General features: G+C 38.9%; 1 protein-coding gene across 6 annotated transcripts in view; it reads right to left on the reverse strand.

The window, feature by feature from the left end:
- The window catches only part of ARHGEF28 (Rho guanine nucleotide exchange factor 28), a 67,844-nt gene that overhangs the window by 34,166 nt on the left and 6,244 nt on the right, over positions 1 to 27,434 (reverse strand). For 5 of the 6 annotated variants that reach the window (XR_003571168.1, XM_027883303.1, XM_027883281.1 and 2 more), the window contains exons 2-21: positions 25,937 to 26,067; positions 23,275 to 23,552; positions 20,623 to 20,767; positions 19,278 to 19,389; positions 15,327 to 15,372; positions 14,644 to 14,767; positions 13,153 to 13,285; positions 12,734 to 12,789; positions 11,206 to 11,257; positions 10,503 to 10,650; positions 10,278 to 10,399; positions 9,262 to 9,402; positions 8,548 to 8,798; positions 7,528 to 7,650; positions 7,022 to 7,139; positions 5,918 to 6,172; positions 4,937 to 5,013; positions 4,094 to 4,272; positions 3,371 to 3,462; positions 2,366 to 2,548 (exon numbers count right to left, since the gene is read on the reverse strand). Coding sequence is in view for 5 of the 6 variants with exons in the window: in XM_027883303.1 (XP_027739104.1) it covers positions 2,366 to 2,548; positions 3,371 to 3,462; positions 4,094 to 4,272; positions 4,937 to 5,013; positions 5,918 to 6,172; positions 7,022 to 7,139; positions 7,528 to 7,650; positions 8,548 to 8,798; positions 9,262 to 9,402; positions 10,278 to 10,399; positions 10,503 to 10,650; positions 11,206 to 11,257; positions 12,734 to 12,789; positions 13,153 to 13,285; positions 14,644 to 14,767; positions 15,327 to 15,372; positions 19,278 to 19,389; positions 20,623 to 20,767; positions 23,275 to 23,552; positions 25,937 to 26,067 (2,766 nt within the window). In the remaining variant the exon portion in view is untranslated. The remainder of the gene's footprint in view (positions 1 to 2,365; positions 2,549 to 3,370; positions 3,463 to 4,093; positions 4,273 to 4,936; positions 5,014 to 5,917; positions 6,173 to 7,021; positions 7,140 to 7,527; positions 7,651 to 8,547; positions 8,799 to 9,261; positions 9,403 to 10,277; positions 10,400 to 10,502; positions 10,651 to 11,205; positions 11,258 to 12,733; positions 12,790 to 13,152; positions 13,286 to 14,643; positions 14,768 to 15,326; positions 15,373 to 19,277; positions 19,390 to 20,622; positions 20,768 to 23,274; positions 23,553 to 25,936; positions 26,068 to 27,434) is intronic. The other variant, XM_027883271.1, reaches the window with a different exon arrangement.

The raw sequence follows: 27,434 nt of genomic DNA on the forward strand, positions 1-27,434 counted from the left end.
AGAATAATTTAGCTTGTAAGGGACTTTCAGAGATCATCTTGTCCAACACCTGACTTAAAGCTGGCCAAACTAAATTGCACTGCTCAGAGCTTTGCAAATACAAGCTCCAAACTCTTTCAAAGATAGTGACTTCATAGTCTCCCTGAGCAACCTCTTCCAGTTTTTTAACACCCCTGTGGTACATAATTTTTCCTTTCAGCTAATTGGAATTGCAGGTGTTCTAATATTGCACCTCGCCCATGTGTTTTTCTTTTATCATCACATAAGTCTGCACAAAACCTGGCTTCTCTGTATTCTCTGATTAAACAGATGTGGACAGTAACGAGAGACCATCAAGCCAGCTACCTCCCTCAGCTTCTCTCAGATGTCATGTCCTCCAGCACGCCTGGATTTGCTCCACTTTGTCAATGTCTCTCTTGTCCAGAGAAGCCCAGTATTAGTTCACGGCACCTCCCTCAGTTTGCTGGCAACTTTCCTCCTATTGCACCAGCCTAGGAAGCAGTTGGCCTTTTTCGCCACAAGACCACACTGATGCCTCATGATCAACCAGCTGTCGAGTAGGACTCTCAGGTCCACTTAAACAAAGCTATTTTCTGTCTAGTCAGTGTCCAGCCTGCACCAACACATGGATTATTTCACCCAAGTTGCAGGATATTGCATTTATCTTTGTCAAATGCCTAGGTGTTCCTCTTAGCCCATTCTCCTAATCTGTAGGGGTCTCTCCAGCACAATGAACATCCCACCTCATTCAGTGACAGTCATGAATTTGCTAAGAGTGTGCTCAATCCCATGGTTAGCTCCAGTAGTAAGTATGTTGAATAGTACTGGTCTCCGAATCCAGGGAGCACACCTAATAACATAATGACTGATCACAATCCCCTCAGCCCAGCAGTTCAGTCTGTTTTCCACCCATTTAAGCAGTTCACAACAGTTCAGATGTAAGGATACTATAGCCAGTGCAGGCAGTGTTGAAGGTCTCACAGGTGTCAAGCTACCCAACACACACTCTTCTCTCATCAGAAAACCCATCAGGTTAGTAAGACAAAACTTGCCCTAGATTAATCTGGTAATCTCTGGCTGTTCCAAATCACCTTCATGTCTTTCATGTTCTTGGAAATGGCTTCCAGGAGGATTTTCTCTATCACCATCTCAGAGATGCTGGTGAGACTGACTGTTTGGTAGTTCCCTATATATTCTTTCTTGAAGAGAAGTGTGAGGCTTGCCTTCTTCAAGTCATCAGGAACCCTTCCTGATCTCTGTGATCTTTCAAAGCTGACAGAAAACAGCCTCACAATGACATTATTAAGCTCTCTAAGAAGTCTTAGATTTATCTCATCTCATGGATTTGTGTATATCTAATTTGCTTAAGCAAATCCTTCTCTACTGTGAGCAATGCTTTATTCCTATAGTGTATGCTATTAGCTCAGGGACTATTTGTGTCCTGGAAGATTGTCCCCACAAATTGTCTGCACTGTAAACAACTGTAAGCTCCTACAGACTGCTGTCGAGTCCTAAAATCCAAGACATCATCAACACCAACAACAGCATGAGAGAAAGTGAAAAATAAAAAAGTGGGTAGAATAGGGTAAGTATAGGCTGACATTTTAACTACTTAACCATTGCATCACAGATTTATATGCCACACACAAGTTTAATCATTTTAATCAAAAATTATTTTAAAAAAAAGCACTCTGGTTTTATAATGATGATGGAGACCAAGCTTCACTGTTTTATCACTTGAAATTTTTTAGTAGCACACAGGTCTCAATTTAGGTGATTAGGGCTCAGTTTACCAGAATTCTTTTCAGCTGAGTTCCAGCTAGGGAAGGTATCTACAAATACCATTCCCTTCCTTCCTTCAGAGAACATTACTGTAGGTGGTCCAAGGTTATCCTCTCTCTGTTAGATAACAAGCAGAAAAAACACAGTTCCTACAGTGATTCTGTCAGGTGCTTCTTCGTAGATCTGAACTGGTCTGTAAATGATCATACATGATTATCACGTGTCACCAAATTAGCCCAGGTAGGTGAAGGTCGGGGACCAGCTGCAATATCATACTGCAACCTTTCATATGCTTCACCGAGTTGTACTGCAAGGAGTACAGCTAACAACCTAACTCCATTTCCCTGCCTGCTACATTTGATGCTTTGTGCTAAACATCCCTTATTTTACAGTTTGGCAGGTACCATCTCCTGTATCTGACAAGAATAAACTTGAGAGATTTCTTTTTGATATACTTTGACAAGTTTTGACACTGCCATTTCTTGAGACTTGAACAGAACTACCACACAAGGTAACACTTTGTTACCTCAAAATATCTGCTCATGTGAAGAGTCACTAATCCACTCTACCCATGCAAACTCACCTTCTCTGACTGCTGCTGCCAGCAATGGAGCAGCCTGTGGAGTTTCTCCTGAATCAGGTTTGATAAGGAGGTGAGGTTCTACGTGAACATCATCAAATCCACACATATCTCCCAGTTCTGCAAACACATGCAACTTCTCTTCCAAATAATTGCAGATTTGCTGGTCCTGGTTACTCAGCAATTCTGTCAACCAAAATTGAACACCGTATCAATATTTTTTTGTCCTGCAGGGAAAGACATTCCTCATTCACCTTTCTAATCTTTATGCCACGTAGATATTGCTGATTCAAGCTAAACCTTTTCTTAACTGGCCAGGAATTAAATTCATCCCATAGTCTGTCTTAATGAAAGCTGGCACAGACCCTGGCAGAAGTCCAGAGCCCCACCCTGATTAGGTGGCCTTGGCTGCCCTCTTGGGCCCTCAGTTACCAGTTGCTGCACTCACAATAACAAGTGAGTGCTACATCCCGGAAAATTACTTGGCTCAGGTGCACTGATTCAGGGCCTCCACATCAAAGAACACTTGCTTTCAGCAGAGGGTGCCCTTCCCCGTGGCTCTCTACAGGACAGACATTGCTGCAATTTCTCTTCCTGCAGCAGTACAAAGATTTGGGCATTAGATGTAGGAAAACAAGGAAGCAGAATTTATCCCTATTAGCTATATTTTCAGATAAAAATAATAGTAGTAAAGCACATAATCAAGCACGAAGCCACACAATTTTGAAGATTTGAGGTATTTCCACAAACAAAAAACTACCTGATCCTGGTGCTAATCTGGGAAATTCAGTGTTTATTTTGAAAACATCCATTTTCTTTTTCAGTCATGGTAATGTAGAAAAAGCATAAAATTCTTTGGAAAAAAAAAAAAAGCTTATCTTTCAATACACTCACATTATACCATAAGACTCTGCCTATTGAACCCACCAGCAAGTATTGGGCATATTATTAATTCATCCTGAATCTGAGGATGCCAGAGCTCTCAGAGCAGCAGGATAGGTACTATACCTTGATATTTCTGAATTCTGTATGCTTTGGCCTCAGCAATACGTCTGTCCTCATCAGATTCACTCATTTTTACTTCTTCTTCCTCTGGACAACTTCAAAGATAAAAGACAAAGGTGAACAAAGTAAAAATGGCACCTATTCATCGTGTTATCTTCACAGTAAACAGAACACAACATCAGCAACAACTTTTGCAACAATCCAGAGGCAGGCTATCTGTCTGCCTCTTTAAGAAGCAGTAAGTGGACATAAACCATAATGAAAGACTCTTTTTAATTCTGCTAAGGCTGCATCACATAGCTGTACCACAAGCAGGTTTGCAGTCCTAAGCAGAAGCTTGGGCCCCACAAGAGGCAACGGTTTCCCTACCATTCTTAAGGCAGTGACACGAAGATAACAGGCATGATTCACAATTTCCTCAAATCGTTGTAGGGACACTTGCAGGACTCTGGAAACCATGCAGTGCCAAAGGCAAAGGTGAGGGCAGCTTACAAGGATGTCTGATGAGGAAAGGGAAGGGTCTGCTGATTCAGTGGGAAACCAGAAGGAATATGGGAAGTTTGGTAGAACTGATGATGAGGTTTTGGCATCTGTGAACTTTGAGCTCAGAGGAAAACTGAATCTCACAGATGCAAAGCAGAACAAAGAGCATGCTGCCATGAATATCCAACTGATCTCCCATCTGCTTTGGGCTGCCAGGATGAAAACCAAAACCTTTTTCCCTACCTTTCCACTGCATCTTGAATATGCCTCATCCAGTTGTTACGCTCTTCTTTGGAGTTCATATGAACCTCATACATCTCAGGCCCTGAAGATGAAGCGCTAATCAGAAACATTCCCCTTTCTTCATTGGCTACTTCTCTTACTATAAGCCTCTGAAGGGAGATAACAGAAGGCTTCTGGTCCTGGTGGAAACAGTCAGAGCACATGCATAATAAATGACTTCCTTGTAAAACACCACACTTTAGGAAGAACATGATTTTTCAATTCACTGAACTAATTCTAGTCCTGGTAAAGTCAGACTACTGGAAGTTTTGAGTAATCAGACATCTTTTTGAGCTATTTTTTAATATACGTTATACTGTTTATGAACAAATAAAGCACTGGCTAAGTGATAAAAAGTAAATCTCAGAGACTCACTGATAAGGAGGCACAATGTTCATATAATGTTTATATTTATATACTTTGGGAACTTCTCTCCATTACCTTTCATATATTTTACATGTGTTTACTACTACATTGGTAGTTAAAATTATTCTTGTTTGTTTTACAAAACCAGAAATTAACATTTATTTTAGACAACCTGTATCACTTCCCACCTTCACAATCAGATGAGGTATGACACTAAAAATATAATTCTGTTGTTTTCATCCCTCTTCATGAAAAAAATATTTATTTTTGAAAATAAACTTAGCATTCTATATACTGACACATTACAGTTCTGAATACATTACCAGGATTTTAGAAAAAAAGAAATTATGAGGTAATAACCTGGATAAGGACATAATTTTTGAGAAATATATAAATAAATGTGCAATGCATATATTCAATATCTGATAATATACTCACAACAGCTGCAAAGATGTATTTTTGATCCTTTTCTTGTAAAAACAGTAGTACATCAGTTAGAAGCAGAGCCAAGGTGTCTTAAAATTTTGAGAAAAGGAAAATAATGGGTTTTAATTAAAAATAGTACAATTAGAATTAATTTCTTGTTTTATCTTTATAAAGGGAGCAGCCCTGATCAATAAATATCTCATAGAATCCCACAGTAACCTAAACAGGAAATATCTGAATTAGCCAATCGTCTGGATGAAGCACTTGCACATCACCACTTTGTATCTCCCAGGTAGAGCACCGTGCTGGAGCACAGGCCCAGGAAAAGAAGAAATCCTTGCACCAATGTCAGTACAGCTTCCCTAAGCCATTCACCTGTGAAAGACTTTCTCACATAAATTTTACTCTATGCTGCAACTATACTCACAGAACAATATTATACTGGAAAAAGTATTTCTAGAATAATAATGAGCAGGCAGCTTTATAAAGTTGTACAGCAAATATTACTAAGCTCCAAAAAACCCCAAACACTGCTATGTGATTAACACCAAAAATCAAATTCTGAGCTTGCATGTAAAAACTGTGCTCCAGGCAAATGCGGCTTCAGAACTTCTTTTCTAATGCAGATGTCCCATTATCACTGAATTTTTCATGAGTTATTTTCCATGGCCAATACTGTGAACAATAAAAATGCACAACTAAGACTCTATGTTATAAGGTGAAAATGAAAAACAAAAAAAAATAAAAGGAGGGGACTGGAAGAAGAAATGCAGTAGATGGCTTTGTATGTGAACTTGCCTTCTTATGCAGATTACCCACAAACCATGGCAGCTTCTGGAACTACTCTTCCAGCAATTAGTGGCACATTTGCAATATCATTACCTCAGACATTCTTATTTGCAATACAGTGGAATATTCATTCTTAAAACAAACAGTATTCAAACGTTATTTGCAAGTGAAGAGTTTAAGGACTTTATTGCTCAGATGAAATACCTTTGAAACGGCCAGTCGCTGTCTTCCAGTACACTAAACCTTCATGAAGAAGTATCCTCTCTTTCCTCATCAAGTCTTGCTTCCTAAAAACATGGCCATTTTTCAGCTTTGTGTATGTTTTGTTTTCAGTTCTGCAGAGAATTTCCAACAGCTTTTGCTTTTTCTCATACTCATTCACTTTCAAATCTACTGCTGCAATCACATCCTTAATTAGACAAAGAGCTTTGCACAGGTCTTTATGTTCCTCTGTTCCTTCTGTATGGAAAAAAAATTAACATGACACTAGTCAGCATGTTCAAGAGAAGAAGTAATTCCTTACTTTCTGGGAAAAATTAACATAATGCAAAGTTTAAACTGATAAATATATTGGTAAATATGTTATTTTAAACTGAATCTGTCAAACAACTTGCTTAGAAATATTAGAGGTATTTGCCTTTGTTTGATTTGCCTATTAAAAGAACACAAGTATCCCAGATTTATTCATTAGCCAAAATAACTCATTGAATAGTTTCTGCCATACTTATGAGGTGTAAGCATTCAAAAAAAAATTACTGGCTAAGTAAATCATATAGTATATTACTCTTCGGACCAAGTAAAAAGTACCCTTACAGGACTGCAAGTACTAAGGGTTTGCATTTAGACATACAAATTTCTACAGTGCTCATTTAGAGGGTCTATATCTGTAAGTTATTGGTATTTGTAAATTGTTCTACAAAATTTCAGAGGTCATTCAAGCTCTGCTCCCAAACCAGGAAGTAATTTACAAAATGTTTGCCTAGCTCTACTTACAAGAGACTCCTCCAGAATTAATTGCAAAGAAGGTGCAGATGTGTGTCTGAACCAGTTCACATCCTCTAGTCAAGGTCTTTTCCTAAAACAAGGATGCTCTTCTGGACTTCTACCTGGCTGAGGTATCAGAAATCTTTACAGCCCAACCTTGGCAAAGCCTACATACACACTGAACAGTAGGTATTTATGTTGCTCTGGTTATATCTTTACAGAGCAGTGATTATAATCTTTTGTTATATTGCAGCTGTGCAAATTCCTTAAGTTAAAAATGCCCTGGGATTTCAGATATGAAGCAACACTTCAGCTTTTATTCACCTTTTGAGTATTGCAGTATCCTTTCAACCAGAACAGGGTATTTGGTGATTCGCTGGGTGACGAGCAAAATGCACTCAGGGATTCCTCGGCGTCGTGCCAACAGGTTACTATTTCTCAGCTGCATAGATACAAATATATAACCTAAGTAGTAAATGCATATGAAACCACCAATTGACTAATAAGAGACATGATCTAAAAGCACAAGAGTAAATTAAAACAAATGCTGGGTAATCTGAACTATCCCAAGGAAGAGTTGCTGTGCTGAGGGATGAGACATACTATAACATAAACGTGTGTAATACATGCTGGATGCCAAAGCATTCTAAAATTTGAAAGAAAAATGTGATTTATCAGCTCACTAATTAAGGAGGGAAAAACTTTGCCATTTTGATTAGCTTCTAAAAGTGAGTGATTGAACATAATTCCAATCTTATATCAAAGTAAAACCTAACTATCTTTCTCCTGAGCATTCTGTCAATAGTGATCATGATTCCACATTAACTTACTTTAATAAAATTCTGGAACTTCTTGTTTTGTTGCAACTCTTTGAAGAGATTAACAGCTTCTTTCTGATGGCTGCAAAACTCTCCATATATTTTCTCCATTTTAGTTGCATTTTCCTCTGAAAACTGAAGAAATTATTAAGTGAATTGTGCTCAACATTGACTCAGACAGGAAACGGTATACCTTAAATAATTGTATTTTGTATGAATTGGGAATTTTTATGCTACTTGTTTCTCATGTTCTCATGTTCTCTGAATTTACTAGAGGGCATGTCACTACAGAATGAAAATGGCCTAGCTGTTTTTAGGAGGAAGAAGGGGAATATAGGCTGGAGAGAGCACAAGCGACCTCACTACAGTTTTGACAGTAACAGCTGGAACAGTTATTATAACAGTATTTCCTGCACCTCTTTGCAAGCATAGCTTCTTTGAGGTTTATTTGATTTTGTCTGGTCTCCACACTGCTTCTAGACAAGATAACAGCTCAGTTCTTTATTTCAATGGAGAGAAAACTGACTGCCTGAAGGTAAGAAGCCACATTCTCCCTATTGCAAGGAACTGAAGTGTGAATGGCAAGCCATTAGTTAGCCATTCTTCAGCCACAATAAACACATTGTGACCACTCCTTCTCTAGTGAGAGTGGCCTGAGATCACTATAAGAAATGAACGGGTAGTTTCTTTTCCATCATCAGTCAGTTTTTCACACCTCTACTTAGCTGTTAAAAAAAGTGAATCCATTGAAAAGCGAATCCATTTTTTGCAGTCCCTCGTATGACAGCAGCCTTCTGCCACAAACAGGACCAAGTTCATAATTTTCCTTGTTACTCATATCGCATAAGGTAGAATTTCATTCCAAGTTACCTGGCAGCAATGATTTTTTGCTATTTCACCCTGAATAATCTGGATGGGACAGTTTTCGAATTTTATGAGGGAACTATAGCTGTCTTCTTGTTTTAGAGTCGAAAAATTATTTAAATTTGGAACCTTGAGCATTTAAAGGCTTAACAGAGTTGATATATCTACCTGCTGCACAAGGATGTCTCCAATTCTGCTGATGACAAAATTACGTTCATTCCCTGCCTCACATGATCCCTGACGCCTGTCCTTCATTCTGAAGAAGAACTGCCTGTGCATCTCCAGTAGCTCATCTAAGCAGGGGAATATTCTGTTCACTGTACTGTGATCGAGCTGCAGTTCTTCCTTCATCCCTTTCCTGAATATTTCAGACATAATGAACAGGGTATGGATGTGATGTACTTCCGTTTGCATCAGCTCTGCAGTATAAAAGAAAACAAAATAATACAGTAATCACCTGAATATTTTGCACACCTTCTAATATAGACTTCAGTAACATTCAAATATACAAAATCCCTTTTCCTGTGTGAGCCTAAAACATAACAGATTATGTCAGGAGGAAGACTTAATTTGTCTGGCTCTGGCACAGTTCTCTCAACTGCATCCTGCTGAAGTTGGGGTGGCAACTGCTTGAGCTGGGGATTGGATGAGGTACCTTTCAACCCCAACCATTCAGTAAACAGGCTAGGTTTGTCTCTGGTATTCATTACTATTCATTTATTTAGTTCTAAGACAGATCATAAATTTGATGACAAAAATTTTCTTTGAACCTTCTTATTGGTTTGAGTTAATGTTTTGTTCTGGACATAAACCATGTAGGTTCCCTCTCAATTTGATACAACAAATTACTTTTAAACCTACACAAAGTTTTGAAATACTGACCAAATATGACATCCTGACGCTTGATGACATCTTTTTCTTGCTTGCTACAGAATACTGGATCCACAACAAGACTCCAGGACTCTGCCTCAAATTCTTCTGCATCTGTGCAGAGATCAGTCCACTGAGACAAATCCACATCATCTATGACAAAATTTATATTTCTTTAACACAAAGCATATGAGTAATACACAAAGTCCTATTCAGGTAGATTTATTCATATAGTAAGAGGAACACATCACAGGGCTGAACTATAGACAAAGCTTTTGCAAACATTGGCACTGGCTTTGCAACAGAGAAGTTTGCCAGATGTCAATATAATTACCAAAGTGTTAAACTGCTTTTGTGACAGAAGTGAAGAGAATAAAAACACTTTTCTTTTCTCAGATGAAATCCTTTTTATAATTCTTTTCTTGAAGAAATATTTTAAAATTTAAAACTAAATTTAAAACTAAATTCTAGCATTTCCAACAGTAGATGTCCAATGAGTGATATCTACACCATACTATGTGAGTGAATGCCCTTCAGCTGTGAAATTCAGTCTCACACCTAGCTACAGAAAAAGCCTATTTCTATTCACTTCACAAGGCTATGTAACTATTGTAGGAGGGAAATTCACCAATAGGATGAAAGACGTTGTGGGGATACTGAGGAAATGCATTTTGGTCTACATTTTGCAATGGATGTTGTCAAAAGAGTTGGTTGGATGGGCGCAGAAGAAAAGTATATTACTGTTCTGGTTCTGCAAAGATGCCAAATACATTTATCCCTGTTATTATGAAATGGAAACAACAAAATATTCTAAAAGTTATAAAGTAGTTAGTTACATGGAAGAAAAGTTCTATTTTAAGACTAATGTGTCTATTTTATCGTTTTAATGAGGGATGCCATTGTAATTATCAAAAATAGGCGCTCTTCTTTTAGGAGATGAAGTGTCTTCTTGTATCAGCTAAGGGGGTTTCTATTTTGCACTTTCCAATACAGGCTATAAGACATAACATCTCTGCAATTCTTCTCACCTTCCACCATAAAAGCATCCATTGAAGAAAAGGTCCCTAATGCTTGTAACATCTCTTCAGACTGTGACCTGTACTTCCAAGGGCTAGTCTCAGAGTCTTGTTCAGAAAATTGTGTAGTTCTTCTACAGCAGAAAAAAAAAATCACACATTTATTTCATGGTTTCAATTTTCACAGAAATGCTGAATGATGTATTTAGCATACTGTCTTGACAGCTGCCCCTCTACCTTTCAAAACTGGCACTGGGGACACTTTTAGACAAGAAGCAGGATTGTTGTGAGGCTTCCCTCTTTCCATAAGACAGTCCAATAGGCACAGAGGAAGAAGGATGCACTGAGGAGAGCACCATCTGTGGAATGTCTCCAGGTAAGGAATCTGTGAGGCAAAGCACAACATAACATTTTGACAAACAACCAAGAGTATGTCACCAAGAGCACACTTCTACTGAAAAATGTTATCTGGTTGTTCATATTGACCTACACTGGATACCAAGAATGCCTGCTTGCTGAGGTACAAGACCACAATGCTCTCCCAAGGAATATAAAGATAAGCCTGTAGGTAAAGTGGAATAGCTCCATCATGGATATTATTTGATAAGACAATAATCTCAAACTATACATGCTCTAACATTGCAACCTGAACACAGGTGCACAAATATTTGTGCACAAGGTAAATTATATATTTGGAGAGAACCAACTACTTTTTATTTTTGCTGTCACTGAATATGTAGTAGATTTCCACTCATTTTAGTAGAAGATGAGTTAATTCAACAGTAATCTCTTCAAAAATTCTGTTCATATTAGACATACATGGTTTCCTATAGATATTGAAATGAAAAACACACAAACGATACAGCAAAGTTCATGCTGTCAATCTCATGAATTTTAACCAATGTTTAACCTAGAAGGGCTAGGTTTACACCTAACTTACTTGTTACACCAGCCTGGGGCTTGTTTTTCTTACGGTACCTCTCCTGGGATTTCTGAAAGAAGAAGTTTTTTAAATTGCATAGCTGATAACACATTTAACAGTCAAGTCAGTAACTCACTTCTATATACCATCTCACCAAGAGCTACAAAAAAGTAGTCCTAAATTATGGTCCTAATTTCTTCCAATGACTTATTAGGTATTGGTAGATAACAATATTCAAAGTAGAATACTATTTGTACTACAATACAAAACTGTTTATTCTAAGCAGAGTCACTGAGTTACAACATTTTACCTCCTCTATGTGAGTATTCCCTATGTGAAGGCTGCAACAAAAGTGCACATTCGGGGCTTTATAGTCAAATAAGCTCAAAGCATTTGTGGCAGGACACTATCTAAGGAAGCCTGGATATCAAGGGCAGAATTGATCTCCCTTTCAAAGTGGACTTTTTCAAAACCTGTAGCAAAATCCAGCTGTGCTTAGGCATGTACTTCACTTCAGGTGGGTCAGTGAACATTTTCTCCATCTCATTCTTGTTGAGATGTTGATGGGTGGTGGGGGCACCTCCTGTCAAATAACCCACCAGCCCCAGTAACTAAAGCTGTCGGTTCAGCTGTCTTAATGCCCTAAAGTAGCCCAGAAATTTGTGTAAGGCTATGAGAATGCAATTATAACCAAAATTTAAACCACTTGATTTATGTACAGTTTAAGGCTTATTTATGTTGAAGAATCTGTACGGAAACATGTTCTCCTTGCAAGCCACCATAATGTAAAACCTAGCTACACCAGAAAGACTCACTCCACTAATTTGAAAAATGACCCACATCACTGTGGCGTATTTCTCTGCAAATGCCATTTTATTTCAAGATGGCAGAAGCCTTGCACATCTGTTTTTTTTTAAAGTTATGTCTTTGTCATGATAACCTCACCATGCACGTGTTCCTACTTAACAGTTAAGGCAGTATCCATCAGATCTAGTGCTGATTTTGCCCCATCTGTAGTGGCAGCTGAACACTGGGAGTGCAGCCTAGGCAGGCAGCTATAGAGTCACCTCCTCCAGAGATTTTCCAGAATAGGTCAAACAAACATTTGTCCACATTGTTACCTAGAAGTGAGACTGCCCAAGGGTAAGGAGAACGGATCAGGTCACCTTTCAGGGCCCCTATTATCTCTGCTTTCCACTATTCCAAACATATGGGATCCCCCCTTCTACATAAGGGTCTTTCTGTGGTTTTGAGCTTTTCTTTTCAATCCCTTTCATAATCCTTCAGGCACACCATTTCACAATTTGAGCTTGCAACTCTTCAAAAATATAAATACCTCTTTAAATTCATTTTTGATGCCCTACTAAAAACTGTTCTTTAAGCATAGTGTTTGCTCTGTTGCTCACATGAGACATCTTGATACCCTTGCAGCCCTTTGCATACAGACACTGGGTCTCCGCAGGCTGTGTGTATTGTCTTTTTTCCTTCATGACGCCAGACCCCTTGGAAAGCAAGTATGCTCCAGTAAGATCAGATAGGAGGTTACCTTAGCACACGCAGGAGCACGCTCCTTGCAGCTCTTATGTACAATCACATTGCAATCTGAAAGAGAAGGAACATTTCAAAGCCTGGCACCAAACAAGGTCCCCAGTTTGCAGAAAATGTGCTCTAAGTCTTCAGTTTTTCCCTTCTCCAAATTCACTTACTAAACTAGTCAGAAGGATACTTTAATGTGCAGACACTGGCTAGGAAGAGGTCTCTGCCTAATGAGCTAGGGCTAGAAGATGGACTGACTCTGTCACCTGCTACCCTTTCTCCCTCTCCCTTGTCAACCTCAGCTCATTACATAAAGTACGTACTTCCAAATATAGACAAGGTTTCTTTTCAAACAACACATTGAACCAGGATCTGAAAGCAGCACTCAGAACACTGTAAATTCACATGCAAAAGCCAGCAGCTACTTACAAGAACACTGCAGTGACTCCTTTCCTAGGAGGGCCTTTTCACAGACCATACATGGCATAACTCCTGGGAAGGTTCCATTTGTGAAATTGTGTTTGTTCAGTTTCTCTTTATCTTTGGTATCTTTATTTTTTGTCTTCATCCCCAATACCGGAAGCAGGAAGAAAAAAAAAAAGAAAAAAGATACTCAATAACAAGATAAAGCTATTCAATCTTCAAACCAGTAAAATATTCCCTTTTAAGAGCAAATTATTCTCAAACATTTATTCCCTGTCCTAGAATACTTGCAACAGCATATTGTACTATTACACTCAACACTGCTGAAGTCCTAACATGATACATGCATTGGTTTCACTGGCAACTAAGCCAGGAAGCATTATCAAGGAAGACTGGCAGAAATACATTTATAAACCTAGAAAAAGGAGAGGGCCAGAAAATAAAATTTAAGCAGTGTTATTGACTCACTGCACACACAAACAAATATCAGTGCCTACATCCCCCACTATATACAGCTCATGCCTCTGTAGTTAAAGCTGCAGTTATGCAAATTTATACAAGTTCACTTTAATGAGCAGTAAAGAAGTTGATAAATTCTGCCTGTTTTTACAGTACTCCTGTTAGCATAAGTATACATATAGTATACTTGCAGGTACTGACAGTCATTCTTTAGGAGAACACAGAGACACAGGCCAGTGTATGGCTGTGGGACCAGTCATACATGTTCATGGCCAGTTCTGATGCTCTTGAAGATACCACCTCACACAACCATCATCACATCCATGCAACATTAGAATACCCTGGGACACAGAAGGGCATACTAGGCAACCAGCAAAACTGCCAAAAGGTCAGCTGGAAAAAGCCTGTAGGTGAAATCTATCTCTCAAGCTGCTAACTGATGCCATTAATCTAAAACTAAGATGTCTCAAAATTAAATTAAAAATGTTCTAATGTTCCATAGAATGTAAGTTTGGCTGTGTAGGCCTCAAATCTCCAACTTTTTAACACTAAGCACTGCTTACTTGTGCAAGAAGTCCCATTAATTTCAAAGAAGTCAAATTCAATTAATTACATCCTAATGCAGAAGTTAAAGACTAATTACTTATTGAGAGCAATTCCAAGAACAGGCTCATATATCTTATTTTTATTTAACAAAGAAAAATATTTCTTAAATGCAGTTCATAGAATTAGACTTTGGCTAAATCATCAAATGAAATTACTAATAACATAAAAAAATGGCAGGGGAAATACTTCATATTGTCCAGCTAAGGTTGTTGTTTAAAAGAAAAGCTAGTTTTTAATATGAAGGCTATTTCATGGTATCCTGCATATGTTTTAAATTTTAAAAATAAAGGTGAAAGATTCTTCCTATTACTCTTGTGGTTTTGTAATAAACAACAACTTATCTTTACAAGAAAATTTAGATTCTCATCTATAATTCATTTAATTACAGTGAAATAATTATACATAATAATATAAACATAAATCTCAAGTTACCTTGTATTTATTTCGTGTGCTGGTCATCCTGTTCATCAGAAAACTGAAAGTCCGACTCACTTTACATTTTTCAGACTCATTTTTTGAGGTTACAATATATTTATTCCATTCCTCCTCCTGAATCCTAAAACAGAGACCAGTGAAAAAACCTCATTCCAGAGGGAACAGTCCCTTCATTAACACACAGCAGAATCCGGATGGTGCTTGTGTCACCTAACATTTACAATTACATGTTTTGTTCTGGGTACAGCAGACATTATGAAAAAGATTGCAATCCCTCTATAAAAAAGAGGAACACTTGCCCATGCTGCACTCTGTATGTGCAATGTGTAACAAGCTTGCCTAGATTTTGGTTGGTATCAGAATCTCCACTGCTTTTGCTGCGGAGGTTTGGACACTCCTAGAGTGGACAGGAGCTGCACAGCGGACAGGAGCCTGTCCCTACTTAGCACATCCCACAGGGCTGCACAGCAAATCCCTGCTGCAGGATGTGTGCAGTGATAGCCAGGCTGAGCTTGGCACAGGGTTTAGGCATGGACCCGCAGATGACCTGGGCAGAGAGGGCTCCTCTAAATCACTGCCCACATTCCGGCTAGAAGGGGTGCCAATGCCTCTTCCCCACACGGCTCCCTAGATGGCATTCTTGCACACCACCTTGTTCCCGGCACCTCCAGGACACATACCCATACTTTTTCTCTCGGGACTGCTCAGGCAGACTGTAAGCTCGCTCTGCAAGACAAAAACAGTCATCAGGCACTCAGATTGCAAGGTCAAGTTTATTTGAAACTCACAATCTCCACCAGGCCACAAGCTTGCTGCTGAAGGGTTGTAATGTCATTTGAAAATCAAGAAAGCAAAAACATTAGAAACAGCTTTTCCTAGGTTAATACCACAAGCTTTTATTTGACAGAATCTGCCAGAACTGAGATGGATATCAGTGAATGCCAGTCTCTGCAAACAGCCTGTTTTTAAGAATAACAAAAGATATTTATTTTGTTTTTCTAAACAATGCAGACTTTAATGATTCATTATTCATTTTGCTTTTTGTCATAATTTGTTGTAAAATATCTTAATGACATTCTTTTAACATTCATAATTACCTGTCTTATGCAGGTATTAAAAAAATTTAAATCCCTCTATGCAAAGAGGAATATTACAACTCTATGTACTCAAGAAGATACTTTTCACAAACTCTCTAAAATGCAAAAAGATAAGATATCCAGTTGAGTTGTTTTGGAAGAAAATAAGCTCAAAATTATAGAGACCATTTTCAAATTAGAAGCCACTCCATTTTCCAGACATTTTTAGCAAAACAATCACAGATACTGTTCAGAAAGATCTCAAACACTTGTCTAAGTCAAAGCATCAGACTACGTTTTCTTTAGATACAAACTTAAACACTTTTCACTAAAATCAGCATCTCTTCAAATGAATGTAGACTTCAGCTTAGTAAAAACTGGCATTGAAGAGTTTACTAGAAGGGTGGAGCTAGACACTGACTTAGAGAGTGTAAGGGCCTGAAAGAGAGATGGACCACTGTTCTTGAGCACACCATCTACAGAGAAGGGACAAATATTTTACTGTTACAACCTGGTAATACCCTCTCAAAGAAAAGCAGGTAGTTGTTTTAAACCTGAGCATACTGGAAAGCTTTCATCAGAAACAGATGGTCCTTTCCCACCCTTTTTCTCATACTTTTTGTGAAAAACACCGTCCTGTTGCCATCCTGCATCCATCTGCTTTGGCTTACATTTCATCACAATGTACAAGGTCAGCTGAGCCTCCCTCCTGCATAGCTAAGCCCTGAGCAAGATGTCAAAAGTGCTGGCAGCTGGCAGAGCAGAAGGGGCAGGTTTTCTGTGTGCAGTCTCCTACACAGACCTAGACCCACTACAACCCACAGAAATCAGGATGAATTATCTGACCTAGCTTCTTAGACCAAGCTTCTGGACTAGTCCTGTATGCATATACAAGAGCTCAAACTGAACACAGTTATGCCTGCCTCAGACACTGATCACTACTGCCAGGTGCCAAACACTTCAGTGTTCCCATCCTTGCAAAGTGCTGGACAAGGTAGGATGTGCTGGTGGCAGGCAAGTACCAGCAGGAACCTCAGCAGACCACCACCCTCCCTCCCAGGATCATACCACATCTGCAGTACAGGCTGCAGAATAGCCTGGTTCCAAAATATGGACAAGAAAGAGTTTCCACTTTCTCCACAATACATGTAAAAGTCCAGCACTGACTGTCCCAGGAGGATGGGGAGACAGAATGAAAAGGAAACAGGTCCAAGCACAGATCAGGTAGGGGCAGATAATGGTGTGCGGGTGAAGTTTAACACCTTCAGCTGCAGGATCAAAGGAATTCTGTTTAAGCACACGCCCCAGGGCTTTGATGATCTGCCGTCTTCTAATTCTGTGACATACATCTTACTTTCTCTTCTGCTTTGTTTTGCAAGAGACTTCTTCCCTGATCAGTTGAATACAAATGCTTACAAATACTTTAGCTGATAGAGAAAAATACAACACAGCTACATGCTTAGTACATACTCCTCCTTACAAGGGGACATGAAATCTTACATTGAATTTGAGGAACAGCAAAGAAGTTATTTGCTGCAGAGCTCAACATGGTTTCTTAAGGAAAAAAGAGGTTTGCAGTCACTGTATGTCTCACCTTGACAACAGCTTTTAAAGTTAAATGATTTCAAAGTTAATGTTACTATTTCCACAATTTTGCATGTTTTCACATTCAGTGTCCTTGAATCATAGAATGTTTATGTTTAGTATCTGAAGGGACCCTAAAGATGATTTACAGCATGGAGAGAGCTGGCAGCATTGCTTGCCAAGCCATCCTCCCTCCTTTATCATCAGTCTTGGTTAACCAGGGAAGTCCCAGGTGAGCAGAGGTTGACAAGTGTGATGCTCATCTACAAGAAGAATCAAAGACGATCCAGGGAACTACAGGTCTGTCAGCCTGACCTTGGTGCCAGGAAAGGTTATGGAACAGATTATCTTGAATCTGACCACGTGGCATGTGCAGGACAACCAGGGCATCATGCCCAGCCAGCATGGGTTTAGGAAAGGCAGGTCCTGCTTAACCAAGCTGATCTCCTTTTATGACCAGGTGAGCCACCTGATGGATGAGGGAAAGGCTGTGGCTGTTGTCTACCTGGACTTGCAGTAAAGCCTTTGATACTGTCTCCCACAGCATTCTCCTGAAGAAACTGGCAGCACATGGCTTGGACAGTTTTCAACTTAGCACATGGCTGGGTTAAAAACTGGCTGGATGGCTGGACCCAGAGAGTGGTGGTGAATGGAGTTACACCCAGCTAGTGGCTGGTTACCAGCGGTGTTACCCAGGGCTCAGTACTGGGGCCAGTCCTGGTTAATACCTTTATGGGCAATCTGGATGAGGGAACTGAGTGTACCTTCAGTAAGTTCACAGACAACACCAAGTTCGATGGGAGTGTCGACCTGCTGAGGGTGGGAAGGCTCTGCAGGGGATTTGGACAGGTTGAATCAATGGGCCAAGGCCTACAGCATGAGATTCAATAAGGCAAAGTTCTGGGTCCTGTACTTGGGCCACAACAACCCCAGGCAGCACTACAGGCTGGGGAAGGAGTAGCTGAAAGTGTCCCAGTAGAAAAGGACCTGGGGGAGCTGGCTGACATCAGATGAACATGAGGTAGCAGTGTGCCCAGGTGGCAAAGGCAGCCAGTGACATCCTGGCCAGTATCAGCAATAGTGTGACCAGCAGGACCAGGGCAGTGCTTGTTCCTCTGTACTCGGCACTGGTGAGGCCACACCTCAAATCTTGTGTTCAGTTTTGGGCCCCTCACTACAAGAAGGACATGGGACTTGATGGAGCACATGAAGAGAAGGGCAATGAATCTGGAGAAGGGTCTAGAGAGGAAGTCATATGAGTATAACAACTGACAGGATTATAGGGACATAGGTCAAGCCTCTTGAAATGCAGGTGGTTTTTAACTGATGTGAGTTGTATGAAAAGCACAGTATGTGCATTTCACACTTCATATGGTTTTCAAACATAACCCATACCCTCATTGTGATAAGTGTGGGTTGCCTTCTAAATATGAAACTGTCTAGAAAGAACACATGTCAGAAAGAATTTGTGAAAAATTACAAGCTTCTTGCAGAAACATCTCTGACTCCACTTGATGAAGAGGGTGGGTTTTGTTCACCAGCCTGTAGAGATGACTACCGTCCATCTCTGTTTCAGAGACTCCCAAGGGTCTTTTGAAAGCTGGAGTCCCCTGCCCTCTCAGACATCTCTTCTGTGTCATCCTGAGCTTCCTCCTGGTCTTGGTCTTCATTAGGCACTCAGCAGAATGCTGGGATGAGAATCTTCCAGAAAGAAGATTACTGCTCCTGACTGCATTATTTCTTGTGGTTGTTGCTCTCCCAGTTTGTGTGCCCTCCCAAGGATCAGCAGATATATCAGGGGGAGGGCATGACAGGGTTGTAGACGGGAGGAGAGTGAGAGACAACAGTAGGGCTACCTAAAGGCTACTGAACCCACACACTGGTGAGCTGTGTACAGGACAGGCCTAAGTAAAGCCATCAGCACTGGGCCTGAAGCAGGCAGGTATGGGATGAGGCTGTGCAAAGCCTGACCTTCATTTGAATCCCGAACTGCAAAGTCCCGAAGAATGCGAGGTCTTCCTACCAAACCTTTGGGTGATGAGCAGGAATAGGAGCGTGACCGAACCCCAAACATTGTGTATTCCTACAAGAAATTGCAACAAATTAAAACTGTCATTTTGAAATGCATCAGCAACAGAAACAAAAAAATCAGTCACAAAATTTCTGAAAGAAAGGCAGCTGACCACACACATACACTTTCCTGGTTTCATTAAATCTTTGAGTTGAAGTACAATTTTTGATGACTTCATGTGAATTCTTAGCAAGCCTGTCATACTTCCATCATGGTAAATTTTTGTATGTTAGAGGAAATAATTTGTGTGTGCAAGTTAGACTAAGAGAAAGCTTACAGTCTTCTCCAGTTTGGTGACAGGCCACATCCAAACAGTGTTGTTGGCCATTATATTTGATGACCAAGCTGTCTTCTTTTACCAATGGAGGCACTAATCTTAGTACTTTAATACCTCAAGAAAATTTCATGGAGACCAAGGCCATGGCATGATAATTACTAATGTCAGAGTTTCTAAAGGAATCCCCAAATCCCCAAATATGTCAACAGTAAGACTTGAAAGAAAATCTTGTAATCTTTGATGGATCATTTACATTTCAACAGAGCCTACTCCTAAAACTCCTGTAAAGTGCTTACCTTACTGCTTTTAAAAGTAGCCATAACAGAATTCAGGGTTTATGCTGAACTGTTTTTCTCCCTTCATGTAATCATCTGCTAAAGGTCAGATAAAGTTCTACAGTGGCAACAAGTGAGTCTAAAAAAACCCATAAAGAATCTTTACAAATTAAAAATAACACTATATGTGTCTGAAGATCTCAGAAATGGCACGATGGTCTAATGAAAGGTAACGTAGACAGGATACTTTAGAAAACTAACAAAGAGGAGAGATTTGCATTGCTCAATGTATAAAACCCAACTGAATTAAAACAGACAGCAAGGCTGTTACACTTTACAAAGCTGTTACTCTTTCACACAACTACAGCTGGTTAAAAATTTCCTCACTAAGTATGTTTTGGTTAGAAAATGCTGATTCACTGAACCTGAGATACTTCCTGTGAAATACTTCTGATAAATGATGGGGTTTTTTAAAGTCAAAGCAAATGTTTGATGGACTATTTCCACAGTTGCTGCCCAGCCCAGCCACAGTCAGGGAGTTTTCAGCTTCACAACCCTGTATGAGTGCTCTTTGATGATCCTAGCAGTGCCAACTGGGAACTCACTTCTCCTCTTCAGATTCAGATATTTCTCACATAGTTTCAGTGATTTACTTAAAAGGAAAACAATTCAAACCAAGATAGTATCAAATACCTTGGGCTGCAGACCTGTAGATAAGTCTAATCCATCTCTGCTAGAAGCCATGGCCTCTGAAGAGCCAAGGGGAGGGTAGTAAATATGGGATCTGTCCAAAGCACCTCCACTTCCAACATCTACTTCAAGGTCATCAAGGCTTGAACTGAAGCAGACAACAAAGTCTTTAATTTCCCTGAATTCCTCATAACAATTTTCTCAACATTAATTTAACAAGTAAAGATACTGCTGAATGCTCTCATCAATAACAACCCAAATCACCATCATTATGTCAGTTAAGTCACTCTCTTAGGCCTCTCTCAGGTCTGCAAATCACCTGGAGCTGTGTCCAGGTGATTACCAGTACCAGAATACAGGTACTCAGTCACTGTACAGGACTCCTCTGAGTCTTGTAGATCTGCAGTGCAGATGTTAGTATCGCCAATGATCATGCAGACTCCCACCACAGACAGCCATCTCTGAAGGATGATTTTTAGACCCATGTTCAGCATTTCTCTTGAAATGAGGTGCTTTGTTCCACACATGAACCTTCCTCTCTATATAGATGATAATAACTGAGACAATTAGCTCAGATTTCAGTATTAAGATACATGGGTATATAGATGGATATTTTGTGTGTTTGTATATTTGAAAGACATGATGTGCCTGTTCACAGAGATATTTTTTCTACACCTGTGACTTTACGATGGAGGGCAAAAGAGAAAAACACCAACAGAGATGAAATAGGGTCTAAGACAGTTTATAAAATTCTTTTCAAAAGATACAAATTTAAAAACACACAGAACTACAAACAGACTGAAAAATCTCTGGCTAAATCTATACACCAAATACCTAGACTCTACTTGATTGGCAAGGGTTCCTGAGCAGAAGAGTGCCCTAAGGTTTCTCAGCAGTACCAGGGTTTCCCAGGAGGGATCCTGTTACCTGCAAGGTAACAAGGCAAGTTCATAGCCTCTTGATCAGAGTAACTGGAAGGAATGGTTGACTGCTTGCAATAACATTCCAACCTTCAAACATAAAACTTTAAATTATGTGTGGTATTTCTAAATAGCTAGGGTTCCTACCAGGAATAATAGCATAAAAATTCCTTCACACACCACTACTTTGTCAAAGCACAGATGTATCAACACTGTCTGAAACTACTTCCTTATTACAAATCTGGAGACAGTATTTCACAATGTTTCCTAATAATAGCCCACAAGATGTCTCAGAAACAAGTTATCTAAATGTGTTATCAGTTACATGTTAAAACTGTAAAAGCAATACATGCCTATGTCAACAGACAAGTATCCATGACTTACTGGGGGTAACTTACTCAGGGAATTTTTCTGACATAAAAAGCTGGTTTAAAAATAGAATTACACACTGGTAGTCTTATTTTATGTGTAATATTTGTATCACTCAACATATGTCTCTGGAAATTCATATACACTCTTAAAGTTCTGATACAGGTACCTGACCTAGGTCTTAAAAAGGGTGGGAGTACCTAAAACTGTATAGGATAAAAACGTTTCTGACTGGAGGCAGAGGAAGCTTAGATCATGTAGATTACTAGAAGAGTAATCTACATGATATCCCTATAGCTAGCCAAAAGAAAAAAAAATAAAAAGAAAAAGAAGATTGGGAAAGAAAAAATCTTCATCTGACACTTACTGTATTATCTGTGTTGAAGACTCCTCCTAGTGGGACTTTACAGTTGCCAAAGAAACTCAAAATGAAGGTAGAGAAAATTTTATTGCCCACTTCAATTAACAATTGTTTGATACTACTACTTGCTGAATATTCTTACATAGATCTGGTAATGTTTTTACATAGGTTATCTCCAATTAGTCCTAACACTCTTGAAAGGTGGGAACAAGATTCAAATTTCCTCCTGTACAAGAAGGAACTTATTTCATGCCTTATCTACCCAGAGAAGCAATAAAGCCCTTTCATCAAGAAAAATTATTTTTAAATTGTTTAGATTTTAAATTAATTGTTAAAACCTAATTGTTAAAATCAAAATTATAGTTTCATCTTCAAAGTTCTCTGAATTTCTGAAGCCAAGTTCTCACCATGACCTAATGCCAGGCTCCTGGCTTAAAGAAGAGGCTTCTCAGACAAACGGCTCTGTTGCCAGCAATCCTTGTGTACCAGCAGTGGAGTAGAAAACAATCTGAACCCTTTAGAAATAGTTGTACTCTGCACTGTCTTTCGAGATAAAAAATATATATGCAATCAGAAATAACTTGGTCCTCCCACAGGCCAAGGCCAAGAATGGAAAGATTCTCAGAGACTTCCTCAGATTTTAGACTATTTTCTTAATGGAAAATATTACTGAGAAAAAACATAGTGAAATTCTGGTTTCTGATAAAAATGATACAATGGCAGTGACAGGGCTGATTTTTTTTTTTGGTAAAGAATATGTGCATACAAGGAAAAAAGGTATAAAAGTATCCATTTGTCAAAAAAAAGTGGACACTTTTATTGGTTAAAAATGTCTTCATAGCTACTTTATGAAACAGGTCATTAGGACAACAAATATCAGTGACGGAAAACAGTGATTTCACCTCAGTAGAGTATTTATTACTCCAGATTCTGCTTCATCTTTTGACATAAAAGCTGGTTATAAATATTCCTTATTCTGGCCATATTATCAAGTCAATTTCATACCTTCTTTTCATGTCAGCATAAAGTTGGCCCCTATCCTTAATAAATCCATGGGTCTTGAATGGAAGATATGAGTCTGCTAGATACAGACAAGAAGGTGAAATGGTATGTCTTAATCCTGGTCTTTGACTTCCTTCATTTGGAGCATACATATATTGATCATTCTCCTCAAGAGAGGGAGACGAAGAGCTCTTAGCCATCGGGACTGAGTTGGTAGGATTCAGACACATTTCACTGCTGACACCATCTCCACAAATGTAGTTAGTCTTTAAATCTCCAGTCTGTAGGTAAAAATGAATGCAACAAGATGTATTGTCAGGAAACAAGAACGAGAATAGCTTGCCATTTTATGTATGGATATGTGTTTTGTGGTTTTTTTTCCCTATTACTTTTTATACATGAATTCAAGGCAAGTTACACGGCTAAGAGATCCTACACCTTTCATTACTTTTTTCCCTAATTAGAATAGCAATGAATTACTATTTGCTATTACTCTGCTATTACTATGAATTACTATTACTATTACTGAATTTCTCCCTCATATCTACACCTTTTACTAAACGTACTGATGCATATATTTATAGAATTTATTAAAAATAGCCTTGAGTCAAGCAAAAAATATGCATAATACATTAGTGTGGGAGACATATGGACAAGAATTCAAACACTGTGCAATTTAATTTGGAAAAATCAGCCTAAAAATCGTGTACTTTTAATTTTTCAGCACCAGTTTCCTAAGCTTTGAGATAAACAAAAACGACCTGGAACAGAGTTTCTCCAGGACAGGAAGGGAAAAGACTCTTATTTTTTGCCATTAAGCAATTATGAGCATGAAGCACTCCTTGTGTTGCACAAAGACAAACATGGAGTTGGGAATTCTGTTTTCTCAGGTATGGGGATGAGAATTTAGTCTCTGGTAAAAATTCTTTGAATTCTCCTATTGACTCTGCAGAAGATACTAAAACACAGTTCATTGATAGTCTTTTAGGTAGAGGCTATTGTCATCTAAACCCATATACTGAAAAGTCACACTGCCAGCAAAAACATTCAATCTCTGAAAAGCATATGTATAAAAGTAAGAATAAAGGAAGGACTGCAAGCATCTCCAAAGCCCTGGTCTTTCAGATTGCTGACTTCATCCTCTCCCATCTCTTTTGAGGTGTGCTTTCACCCCCATCTTAATTATGTTTCTCTTAGTAAAAGACAGAAAACCTGCTGGCATTCTTAGAGCAGCCCACATAGGCATTCGTAGATATGGCACATGCAGATCTGGAAACACTTCTGTTGTGCTGTGCAGATGAGATGCACAATGGTAAAATGCTTTTCCCAGGTCTTATACAGCTGTTCCTCCCTACAAACTTATTCCTGCCTAGGCAGCACCAGAGGGACCTTCTCCAGCAGCCACTCTGGTTCCTGCTGAGTAGTGCTTAAGGGAGAACTTGACCCCAATCAGCAATTTAGCAAAGTTTACTGTGGCCACATATAGCCACATAGCAAAGGTTAGCAATCCAAGCTGAAGGACCCCTGAGCAATACATCTGGGTAACATCTGCATCTGTAATGGAGATGCAGTCCTGTAGCTCTGTCTTTCCAACCTCCTTATTCAAAATCAAATGTACATTACAGTCCCTCTGACAGCTGCTCACTCCTGGGCCATTATTACATGCATATTCTATAACTTTTGGTGCATTTTGAACACACTTGGCCTCTGACTTAAACTTCCATCTCAGCTGTCACAATGAACTGGATCTACAGTGAATGCAGTGAGTGAAGTGTTTCAGGGAATGGGGGTGGGAGGGGAGACAATAAAAAGAGAGAAAAAAATCACACTTGCAAAATCTTAGACTTCTAACATCATGATCTGATAATTTCTTACTCCTATATTCCAACTTTCAGCCCAGGGAGAGCTGACAGCAAGTTACAAATAAATAAATCACTTAAACCATCACTGAAAAATAGCTTTGTACCACCAGAATCTTCCATTCATTTGGCTAGACACAACCACTATACATAGGAGTTGGACTAGTTCTCCTTGCCCCAATTACAATATCTGAGTGTGACCATGGAGGATGATTTCAGATGCAGCACAGTGATGTCAAATACAATTTGCTCTGGACACTTTGGGTCATCTCCAGTGTTAGTGACAAATCAGAAACAAGAATACTAAGTCAGAATCTCCTGACTTTTCCATGACAGTTGCAGGACATCAACTTCATTTTTTCGGCAATATCTTATTTCTATTGAGCATATAAGGTTTGCTATGAGCTTATAATTAACTTCTGAAATTATCCAGCAACATCAAATTCCTCTCTGCTACGAGTGTACACAGAATTCAGAAATCTGAACTGCGCAAGATCAAGTAATATTGTTCATGTTTCTTGGAAAGAAGCACACGCTGTTTAGCTCACCAACACAAAGAAGAGACAGGAAGAGCTGCCTTAGGGTTCTCCCTATAGGTTAGGAAGAATAATTCCTGTTTTCCACTGAAATTGTTACAAATAGGTTACAAAATACAGCTGAGAAGAGTAAGGTATTACTGGTTTTATTTTGGAACTTTACTAACTGACAACACAGCACTGCTGACACATCCAGAAAATCCTACTATTATGCAAATAAATAAACAGAAGACGAAGAAAAATTTGCCAAAAGTTCAAATATAAGCTTACTTGGTCTACTACCATGCAGTTTGCATATACTTCATCACTTCCACTCAGCATGGCAGAAAGTCTGGTTGCAGCGAAGAAAGTAGGGGGAGACTTCAATTTCCTAAGAACATCAAGAGTAGAGTGTCTGTGCTCTGGAAAAAAGAAATTGTGGAAAATATGGCATTACATCTCAAACCATTTCCTTCTCATGTATATACACTGTCAGAGAAATGGCAAAGTCAGACATTAAGCACCAAATCTTAGCATTACAATTTGAGTAATATTTGTGTGACCAGTCAAAGACCTGCTCACTTCACAATTGCCTAACACTTGCTACATGTTCCAAGAAGCCTACAGCTGACAAGACTCTAAAAGTTACCAGAGAGTCATTCTTATAACATAAAAATAAGTGTTATTGTACCTTGGTTAGCAAAGGCTTCTATTTTCAACCTAACCTAGAACTTTGCAGAGATTTGTGACTGCAGAAGAACACAGGGCAAGATTTAAGGGCTGGGATGAACTATGCCTATACATTAAATATCTAACATTTAATATATTATATGAATGAAATGCTTTTCAATTTCAGTCAAATAATGATTCCCCTAAAGCATTCTACCTATTGGCAGCCACATAAATATTAATCTTAAACCAGTAAATCAGATTACTGTTGTTAAAACAAAAAACACCAATAAAATTGCAAAAGAGATATAAATAAAATACTACTGATATTGCCTCCACAGAATGACAGCAATCAATCAAGATTCGATCCATGAACAGGTTGCTTGGGATGGATGCTGCAACTGCTCTGCTTTTGCTATTGATCAGTTTCACCAGAACCATTAACAGAAGTCCAGAGTTTAGTTTTCAATAGTGTGTTCATGAACACAAATATTATAAAAAGCTGCATGGGTTGAGTATTTCATGCCTTTGAGCAGTAGAAATCCTCTGCTCTGCAGGCCCACTTCTCTTAAAGCTGTTTGTAGGTATGAAGAGAACACACCAATCCAGCATTTGAGCTGGATTATCTTCTGATTGCAAAAAGAGCAAAATTTTACAAAGTGGAAACCAGTCTTATTCTAGACTGTGTGAAAACAGGTTAAAAAACCCCACAATTGTAATCTAATTTTTGCTTAGTTTAAGATGCTGTAAGTCAAGCACTGCCATTGGAAGTGAACTGAGATAGATTAGCATAAGAACGATGTGATAGACAAAAGTCTCATATCCAGAAAAATATCTAAAACCAAAACTCTCAATAAACTTAATTCAAGTTTACCTGTTATTTAATATTATTTTAAAAATCCTTCTTAGTCTGCATCAGAAATTTATTTTATGCAAAGGTGTAAAGGAAAAGGTACTACTAAAGACTTTCCCCACACCATATTCCTAAAGCAACATAATTGCTTTTGGAAGATCAAAGGGCCATATAGCATGGTTTTGGTTGAAAGAGACCTTTAAAGATCATCTAGTCTAATACCCCTGCCATTCAGTAGATCAGATTGCTCAAAGCCCATCCAAGATG

The sequence above is a fragment of the Empidonax traillii genome, unplaced genomic scaffold (genome assembly GCF_003031625.1).
Source record: "Empidonax traillii isolate 1590-97213 ecotype Southwest subspecies unplaced genomic scaffold, ASM303162v1 scaffold8:size5222938, whole genome shotgun sequence".
NCBI lineage: Eukaryota > Metazoa > Chordata > Aves > Passeriformes > Tyrannidae > Empidonax > Empidonax traillii.